Raw genomic sequence first — 10,965 nt, forward strand, 5'->3', positions numbered from 1 at the left:
GATGACAACGCAACTGCAAGAAATTTTGAAAAATGCAGCTGATGCAACAGAACTCGATGCTATAAAATTAACTCTTACCACACTTCAGAATACTGTAGCCGCTTTGCCTACTTCTCAGGAAATCAGAGCTATGAGAAGAGCAGTACATCGAATTTTAAAATCTGAGGATATCAAAAACATTCAAGCAGAAATTGCGCAAATCAGAGAAACTGTTGCTAGTCTCCCCAACAATCAAATAATTAACGAACTACATGCATTATTTACAGAAATCAGAAGTTAAGTACACGATCTTGCTACCCAGAGTTCTAAATTGAAACTTGTAGAAAATTTACAGATTATTTCTAATATTACGTTACAAATTACTACTCTTGAAGCAAGTCAAGAATCTGCTTTATCAGGTTTTGATACTCAACTTCATGATCTCAAAGAGGAATATAAACAACTGTATGTTGATGTAAAAATCAAACCTAGCTACGATGAGTTGGTTCGTACTATCAACGAACACTTGGAATCGGTATTAAGCAGACTAGATAACGTAGATACTCGTCAATTTTATTCTATGGAAATTGTTAGGTTACAAAGTGTTCCAAATGCTCGAGGGCACTGGACGTACGCCAATACTGGCAATGTTTACAAATTATATCCGTACACTCAGGTACATGAATTTTTTGTTGATGGTAGTTTACGATTTCTGAGGTTTAGTTTTCTAAAACATGGAAAACATGTTGAAGTTCCTCAGTTTACTATAGTGCGAAAAGATGGTATACACAAGGCAGTTCAAATACCTATTGCATACTGGGATGAGTCTACCAATAAATATAAAGTACATGACGACGAACAATTATCAGTTTTTGATATTGAAATTGGTGACAAGCTAGTATTTGACATAAGGCGGTTATACCCTGAGGACAATCCATTTTATGCGATATTCTCACTTCGAGCTCGATGTCAAGACAAGATGTAGGTCATGAATTACACAAACCAGCCCGTCGCAATTACAAGCGATTAAGTGTAGTAACAAAAGGTATAAATGAATTCTTCCAGGCTGATCTGATTGAGATGGCCCCTGCAAGGGGGACTTTAAAAAATTTGGATAAGATAACTTATGGCTACATATATATGCTTAAAGTTATTGATACTTTTAGCAAATATGCATGGGCTGTTCCCCTAAAATCCAAGACTGGTACTTGTGTTACCGAGGCTTTTAAGTTGATATTTAGTGAGGGAAGGATACCAAAATATTTACAGAGAGATAGAGGGAAAGAATTTTACAATTCTACATTTGCTAAGTTAATGCAACAACATAATATTAAACATTATTCTACATACAGTTTAAAATAGGGGATCAGGTAAGGGTCAGAAAATATAAACCGTTATTCGAAAAAGGTTTTACTAAAAATTGGAGTACAGAGCTATTCTCAGTGGTTCAAGTTTTACCAGGGAATAGAAATACATATATCACAAAAGATAATCATAACAAAACATTGAAAGGGAGATTCTATGAAGAGGAACTCTGTAAAACAAATATAGAGATACATATCTAATCGAGAAAATATTGAAGAAGAAAAATAATAAATTGTATGTGAAATGATTAGGTCTGCCAGACAAAAGTTGGATAGAAGCAAAGCAGGTGATTCTTTGGCACCAACATGGAATGTGGAACAGCGTTTACTATATGTAGTGGAAAATAATAAAAAAATGGAGAGTTGTTACCTGATAACATAAGATGTCTCATTGCAGGCCCATCAGGTTGTGGAAAAACCACTTTGCTGGTTGATAATTTCTTGCTTTCCCCCAATTGGCTAGATTGGAAAAATAGACACTTGTATGTATTCTCAAAGAGTTTATAACAACCGAAATACCAACAACTCATGAAGCTGTACGAGGGACTGGGCATTGCTACATTTGCATCAACAATAAAACCTCTCGACCAATGTTTGAAAAATTCTGTTGTGGTGTTTGATGATGTTATTCTGGAAAATCAGAATGAAAGTAGAATTTTTTATACACAGGGTCGTCACAAAGAAATATACTACTTTTATTTAGCTCAAACTTATTCCAAAATTCCCAAACAATTAGTACGAAATCTGTTTGTTTCGTCAAGATCATACTAATTTGAAACATGTATACGATGATTATGTGGGAGGAGACTTAAATTACAACCAATTTTCAAAATTCTGTTCATCTTGTTGGAACAGCGACGATTTTGGATTTGTCACTATCGACATGACTCGTAAACCTATCAATGGTAAATTAAAAAATAAAATCAACGACTTTTTAAACGTTGAAATGATATAAAATAACCATTAATCAAAAAACAAAAATATGACAAAACATAAAATAGAAGATAATTCGAAATTACTAGAGTACTTGTCCAAACGTTTCAAAGGTTGGAAATCAGAGAATCGAGGTTTTTACGAACAATACAAGCGTCAAGACCAACCTATTATCGATGCAATCAGTGGTCTTGGTAAAGAGATTAAGAGTGTGACAGAACAAAATAGAAACCTCATCAATGAATTGGTACCTCTTACTGCTAAAAATTATGCAGATTTTTCTCCTACGCCATTATCTAGTATCCACACTCCTCTGGTACTTAAGGAACCACCTGCTAAAGTAGCTATAGAAGAATCAGAGAAAATCGAGTTGGGTCCCCTGGCAAGGGATTATTTGAGTACAGGAAAATTCGAAAAAGATGAAGTATTTGGATTGTATCCAACTATGGAGGGTAATGAAGGCGTAGTATGGAAAATTGGCAAGTCTAAAGTAACATTTGAAGGGGACAACATAAAAATTAATTTGGGTGGGAGAAACAGCTGGTCCAGATATCCTGGTACCGTAGGGCTATGGGAGCGTATTACCAAAAACAACCAAAAAATTTTACAGAAGATAATTATCAAAGTTACTCTGAAATTTTGCCACTCTCTGATGCTTTGTACCAAATTAACGATGCTAGTCAAAACCGTGTAAAACCGAGCAGCGGGGATAAATACAAAAATCTGATTAAACCTATCTGGAATCAACTAAAAACTGGTAGTGGTATAAAACAATACAATACTCTACCTAAGGAATTTGTATGGATAAACGATGTGAGAAAACTTATAGATAGGTTTGCTGGTTATAGCTGGAGAGGAAAATCCTGGGAACAATAATTTCCATAATGAGAAAATAAGTATTGTAAACATGATTAGTGACAAATTAGCTAATTTTATTGTAAACGATCCTAAAGGTATAGGATACTTAATTAAAATTATCAATACTTTACCTCCTAAATTCTGGAATATATCAGAGGGTCGAGGTTTAGTAAATGATATTATTAATAAACTTCCGTTCGAGTTACACGTACCTGGTTACCAATATTGTAGTCCTGGTACAAAACTTGAGAAACGAATAGAAAGAGGGGACAGAGGTATTAATCCTCTGGATGCAGCTTGTAAAGAACATGATATTGCATACAACACACACAAAGATCTGAATGATCGTCATGTGGCTGATCAAAAACTGGAAGAGGCAGCTTTTGGAAGATTAACAAGCAGAGATGCATCATATGGTGAAAAAATAACAGCATTGGGTACAACTATTGGTATGAATACAAAACAAAAATTAGGGTGGGGGTTTGTAATATAAATACCCTGAAAAATAATAATAATAACAACAACAACAACATGAAACCAAAAGGAGTTGTGTACCAAATACCGTATCATGATCTTAAAAATTTAAAATTCGATTTTAACTAAAAAAACAAGAAATGAAGAGACAATGTATCGCCAAAGGAAATGGAATGAAATTATTACGACGATCGTATTCAAGATTTCGATCAAATTATATGTGGCCTTATTTTCATTACGATGCTCAGAATTTTAAATAAAATACCAAACATCAAATTAAAAGATTTTCAAAATGCTGTATTATATATGAAATATGGGAATTTTCCATCTCTCCAGCGAGACTTCGGTTTTGAAACTACATCTTCACAATGATATTATCTATCCAAAATCCATAGCTCTAAGAGCATTCTACAGTATGTATCTAATTCCAAATGTAACTACCTACAACAATACTATATTAGTAGGTAATGAAAAAATAATTATTCCTCCTGGACAGTATAACTTATCTACTTTACAATTTGAACTTCGAAACACTGTCTTGCTTTCTCAAACTTCTGTAACACACAGGGTAGAGATTGTAACTACCAATGAAACAGTGGACTTATCTACCATGGGAGAACTTTTAGGACTTGAGATCAATAGCAAATTAGAACCAGGTATTAGGTACGTAGGTAAATTTATACCAAAATTCTTAGCTATTGAGACATTGAATATTCACTGTAACATTGCCAAAGGTAAGATTATCAAAGCAGAAGAAAATTCGATTGGCAGTCACAAGGAGACAGGTATCATTGCTACATTTAAACCGAATTCGGAATTTATAGAACCTATCTTTTATTCCCCAATCCCACCAGTCTATTTCGCTGTTTCTAATGATAAAGTTAGTTACATAGAAATAACTATTACAAATGAGAAAAATGAAATCATTGATTTTGCCGGTGCTAATAGCACTGCGATAATAGAAATTAATATTTAAAATATATAAATAAATACCAAGATGGAAAATATCGAGAGTTATGAATTACAGTCCTTCCGTCGAAATCAGCACAACAAAGAGATACAGTATGACATCTCGGTAGGGAATGGGTTCATTCATCCACATAGATCTGATCTACATGGCCGACGGGTGAGAACGGATCAACGAGGTGCTCCGCAGAATTAAGGTTTTTTATTGGTGTTTTTAAGTGGATATGCAAAGTGTGATGGTGAAATAGAACGTAAGTACTTAGTGCTTAGAATAGTATATAATGTGAACTCTAAAATTGTGTGAACATTATAAATAATGAAATATATTAATGGTAAATCGGCTTTCAAAAACATAAACAAACCATCAATTGTCAACAGTTGAAGCACCAGTATTGCCAGATCAATCTGCGGAGCGCCGGGACGATTCAACGATAAATCGAAGTGTTTAAAGTGAGTGTCTAAAGTGAGTGGTTTACTCTTAATGAGCAATAATGAGTCAGTGCCCGGTGTGTAAGAATTCGGTTGCCAGACAAGACGTAGAATCAAAAATACAATGTGTCCAATGCTTAAAATACTATCACACACAATGTGTAAATCTGACAGAACCTGATATTGAATATATGAATAAACAAAACAAGAAATGGCGTTGTAATACTTGTGAAAGGGAAAGAAGAAACAGTCTTTATGAAGACAATTTACCAGCTGGTAGCAGTGAGGGAAGTATTTCTATGCAAGATGTTTATAAGATGTTGATAAACTTCCAGAAAGACTTCGAGGATTTGAAAAGAAGTAATCGAAATATTGAAAAAGAACTTGGTAAATCTCTAGATCTTGTACATGAAAAGTTAGATGAAAATAATGACATGTTAAAAAAACAAAATGAAGTAATAAGAGAATGTAAAGTGCAAATCGAAAAACTTAATGATGATAATTTGCGATTAAAGAAGCAGCTTAAAGAAACGCAAACTCAAATTGAAGAACTAGAACAGTACGGTGGGAGGAATATGGTAGAAATATATGGTATTCCTGAAACACAGAATGAAAATGTGTATGATATTGTACAAGATATTGGTAGAGCCTTGGATGTTGAAATTAAGAATGAAGATATTGATATATGTCATAGACTAAAAAAATCTCCTCATCAACATGATAGTGGCATCATTGTGAAATTTGTTAGGAGAAGTGTAAAGGATAAATTTGTAGAGAAAAGGAAAGTTAAAAGAAATCTAAATATAAATCAAATAGGTTTTACTCATAATGGTACAATTTATGTAAATCATAGTATAACATACAGTAGGAGAAAGATATTTAATGAAGCACGTAAGATAAAAACTGAAAAAAGATATGCGTTTTTGTGGATAGACAATTCGGGTAGAATTCTACTGAGGAAAAGTAAAGATAGTACAGTAATACATTTAAAATCCATGGATGATGTAATAGCAATCCAGTAAAACTGGAATTTTTTGTTGGTTATGATTTTTCATGGAGAGATTAAAAACAATATCTATTTATTACCAAAATGTACGTGGTTTGAATACTAAAACTCATGAATTCTATAGTAATAGTATTCAATGCGAATATGATATAGTGGTATTGACAGAAACTTGGCTACAGAATGGAGTGTATAATCAAGAATTGTTTAATGACAATTATGTGGTATATAGAAAAGATAGGGATAATAATAAAAGTGGGGGAGGAGTAATAATAGCTGTTCATCACAACATAGATTCCTGTATTATAGACATATGTAGCCAGGTAGAGTTTATATGTGTAAAGGTGACACTGGGTATCAATATATATTATATTTTTTCAGTATATTTTACTCCCCAAGCAAATTTGGAAACATATCGGTCTTTTTACAAAATATTCGAACAATATACATATCTTCAAAATAGTAATATTCTCATTATAGGAGATTTCAATTTATCTTTAATAAGTGATGCGTCATATAACCTATTAAATGGGGATAACACATGCATCAATCTAGCTAACTTTATAAATCTCTATGACTTATGTTCCATTAATAATATTAAAAATCAGAATAATAAAACCCTTGACTTGGTACTTACTAAGAGCAATAATAACATATTAATACATAGAGAAGAATATCCCTTTCTAAAGGAAGATTTACATCACCCAGCTTTAAACATCACACTTCATCTGGGTTCTATTCATGATAGAGTTTCAAAGGAGAAAGTGAATGTTTATAATTTTCAGAAAGCTGACTTTTTAAAACTATATCAAATGCTCAACTTAATAGATCGGACAGAATTAAAGAATTACAATAATGTAGATGATGCAGTAAAATGGTTTTACGATAAGTTTAATATAGTATTGAATAGTACCATACCAAGAAAGGAACGCACCTTCAATAGTAAATATCCTTACTGGTTTAATGCAGAAATTATTAATATTATAAAGGAGAAAGAATACTATAGGAAACGCAAGAAACATGATAGCAATAGTGAACATAGGTATAAAGAATTACGGAAGCGATCGAAAACTTTAATTACAAATGCTTATAATAATTATATTAAAAAATTAGAGGAAGATATTAAGATTGATATGAAAGGTTTTTGGCGATTTGCAAAAAGTAAGAGGAACACTAAAAAGATTATTAATCAGAAAATGAAATCAGGTAAGAATATATTAGATTCAAATAAAAGTATCGCAGATGAATTTGCGAATTTTTTAGCACTGTATATAGACAAAATGAACAAAGTGAAGATAATTCTAGTGTAGTTGTAAATACAAAAGCTAATACACTTCTAACATTATCATTGAATAAAATTCATAAAGACGAATATTATAATGCAGTAAAGAATCTTAAAGCAAAGAAGTCATGTGGACCAGATGGGATTCCGCCGTATATCGTTAAGGCGTGTTCGGAAATATTAGAATATCCTTTATGCACAATTTACAATTTAATATTGAAGACGCAAACATTTCCTAGTATTTGGAAACTAACCAAGGTGTGTCCTATACCAAAAACGAATAAAATATCCGAAATAGAAAATTACAGACCAATCTCAATTTTATGCTCACCTGCGAAGGTACTTGAGCAAATTCTTTACACTAGAATATATAATCATGTCAAATGTTGGATAACAGATTGTCAACATGGTTTTACAGCAAAAAGATCGACCATCACGAATCTATTAAATTATACACAAGAAGTTCATTTAATGTTACATAATAGATCCACAGTACATACTATTTATTTAGATTTTACTAAAGCATTCGATAAAATCAATCATAAAGTGCTGCTTCATAAACTAACATGGTATGGATTATCAGATGACTGGATATCACTGATTGAATCATATTTGAAAGATAGAAGACAATATGTAGATTTTAGGTTGACAAAATCTTTTAAATTTGATGTAAACTCTGGAGTACCGCAAGGATCAAACTTAGGGCCTCTTTTTTTTGTACTGTATGTGAATGACCTACCATTAAGTATTAATAAATCTAGTTGTCTAATGTATGCAGATGACATCAAAATATATAAAGAAATTACAAAGTTGCAAGATACTTGTCAATTGCAGGAAGATTTAAAGCGTGTTTATCAATGGAGTATTCAAAATAAACTTGATCTCAATATAAAAAAATGTTATTACATGGTATTATCTGCAAATAAATCGAACGTGCAATGTGAATACTTCATAAACAACCAAAAATTGGAAAGAGTCAATACTATAAAGGATCTTGGAATAATAATTGACAAGGATCTCTCGTACTCAACTCATATAATACAAATGGTAAATATTGCATACAAAAAATTAGGTTTTGTAATTAGAATGTCAAAATATTTAAAGGATTTGGACGCAATCACGTTATTATACAATGCAATAGTTAGGAGTACCTTGGAATATGCATCTATAATCTGGTCACCAATAGCTAAAATATATATAGAAAAAATAGAACAAATACAAAAACGCTTTCAACGTTATTTGTATTCCAAAAAACATGGTAAGAATTGTAATGTTAAAATGTTATCTACCAATACACTTCAACGAGAAATCGACATGCCATCATTAAGGTCAAGGAGAATTTTTATGCAACAGCTATTTTTGTATAAAATAATTAATGGCCTTATTGATAATGCTCAAATTTTAAGCAAAATATCTTTTAATACTACATGTTGTCATCTTCGAAATAGAAACTTGCTGAATTGTCAAATGGCTAAAACTAAGAAATATCAAAACTCTCCGTTACAGCAAATGTTAGATTTGTACAATAAGTTATCAATGATAGATAATGAGTTAGACTTTTCGTATTCCCTGAATATTTATAGAACAAAGTTGCAATCATTATGTTTTACACAAGAAACTATAGAAATTATTGTCTTATAAGTGCAAATATTTGGGATTTCTGAATATAAATATATGTTATAGGTGAGGTATTTTTTTGTTATCATTTACTATGAGTATGTGTAGGGCTTTGTATTATTTTGTATTCCCTGAATGTTTGCAAGACAAAATTTCAATCATTATGGTTTGCGCAAGAAATTATAGAAATTATTGTCTTGTAAGTGCAGACATTTAGGGATTTCTAAACATGTATATATATCATGGGTGAGGTATATTGTTACCATTTACTATGAGTGTAAGTATGGCTTTGTATTGTTTTGTCTTGTAAATATCTATTTGTGTGAAGTATCTCTTTATTTGTGTGTATGTGTGTTTTATATATTATTAATTATATATGTCTATTTAAACTGTATGCAAGTCTCCCATAATTGGAGAAGCTTTCTCTGTTGGAGACAACTACAATTAAATAAATAAATAAATCTGTATATAAAATTTGATATTGTAAAACAAAGTAATGGTGAAGAATATCCCCTCCCTGTGGCTAATATAAAACTTATAGATAATTTTGTTCCATTCTTATTTTTTCAAATTGAAGTCAGTAAGCATGGTACAGTAATTGACAGGATTGATTGCCCTGGAATTACATCCACTAGAGTATGGACATTGAAACTGTCCAAATCAGAGAGTACATATTATAAAGTTTGTGGATTCGTAGCTGGAACAAAAATTCAAGCAACAAGTCACACAGTACTGTTCCCCATGAGATTGCTATTTGGATTTTCTCTGATTATAAAAATAATATGTGGAAAGGTGGTTTGAGTGTCATATTTCGCAGAGCACCCAATGATCATAATGCTATCATGAGATACAAAAGTTTGAATGCAGATGGAACAATTAATGAGGCTAGTTTACCCGAAGCTGCGAAATGTGTGATCCAGTCTATGGAGTTGCGAATGCCTATAGTTGAATATGAATCGAATTATGCTCTCAAATACAAAGCCAACATTTTGAAAAATCCTCAAATTCCGATTCAATTTTATACTTATCAATGCATACAGAAGTCAGTGGAGGGTACATTGTTTGAATTTGATCTTACTAATCAGTTCCAATATTTGCAATATGACATGCCAGAGTTTGTAGCTGTGCTGTTTCAGACAGGGAGAGATGACCACCAGGAAAATGATAGCAGCCAGTTTGATAATTGTAAAGTTAAAAATGCGTATCTGACGAATGGCAGAAATGAAGTATTTCCTCGTGAAAATTACAATTTAAACATTACAGAACAAGATTATTTAAAATTATATGAAGCTTATAGTGCATTTAACAGAGTAACTGAAGGTAACAGACATGTATTATAATCCAGATGAGTTCATAATTCACAGATAATTCACATAATCTACCGATGCTAAAAATCTGGTAACTTCAATAGTGCAAGCTGACAGTGCAAAATTAGCCAGCATTGATATAGTAGATATGTACAGTTCAATCCCCATAGACCTAGCACTGCGTTCGGTGGAAAGATGGCTGACAACTAACAGAATCCCGGCCCTAGAGGTACAAGAGATAACCAGGCTATTGGAAGTTTGTCTAAAACACAATTACTTTCAGTTTGAAGATAAATTCTACAACCAATCCGAGGGCCTTGCGATGGGCAACCCGCTATCAGCTCCTTTAGCCAACATCGTCATGCACCTGGCTGAAAAAGAGATACTCCACACTCCAGAACTACAACACATTCGATATGGAAGGTACGCGGACGACACAATAGTTGTATACAAAAAGGCAGAAGAACTCAACCTCCTAGTGAACAAACTAAATAGCATCCACCCCAGGCTCAACTTCACCGTAGAGCATGAAAAACTTGGTAAAATCAACTTCCTGGACATCACCATCAGCCGTGCACTTAACAAATTCACAACCACCGTCTACAGAAAACCGGATGCAGGCAACCAGTACATACATGCTCTCTCTAGCCACCCCCCTAAGCAAAAAGCCAATGTGTGGCTAAACTTTTATCGAAGAGCCTTCTCCTACTGTGGCAAAGAAGAGGATCTACGAGAGGAGATAGCCACCATCAC

General features: G+C 32.7%; 1 protein-coding gene across 1 annotated transcript; it reads left to right on the forward strand.

Moving 5' to 3' along the window:
- The first annotated feature begins 5,320 nt into the window (after nucleotides 1–5,320).
- LOC145983013 (uncharacterized) lies at nucleotides 5,321–6,025 on the forward strand. The gene has a single exon (XM_083116295.1). The coding sequence runs from the start codon at nucleotides 5,321–5,323 to the stop codon at nucleotides 6,023–6,025; it is 705 nt and encodes a 234-aa protein (XP_082972421.1).
- The last annotated feature ends 4,940 nt before the right edge of the window (nucleotides 6,026–10,965 follow it).

This window comes from Lepisma saccharinum, unplaced genomic scaffold (assembly GCF_977018435.1).
Source record: "Lepisma saccharinum unplaced genomic scaffold, izLepSacc3.1 HAP1_SCAFFOLD_545, whole genome shotgun sequence".
In the NCBI taxonomy this organism is placed as follows: domain Eukaryota; kingdom Metazoa; phylum Arthropoda; class Insecta; order Zygentoma; family Lepismatidae; genus Lepisma; species Lepisma saccharinum.

Excerpts from the sequence above, each read along its gene's own strand:
- LOC145983013 (XM_083116295.1), top strand. The coding sequence starts at position 5,321 with ATGTTGATAAACTTCCAGAAAGACTTCGAGGATTTGAAAAGAAGTAAT.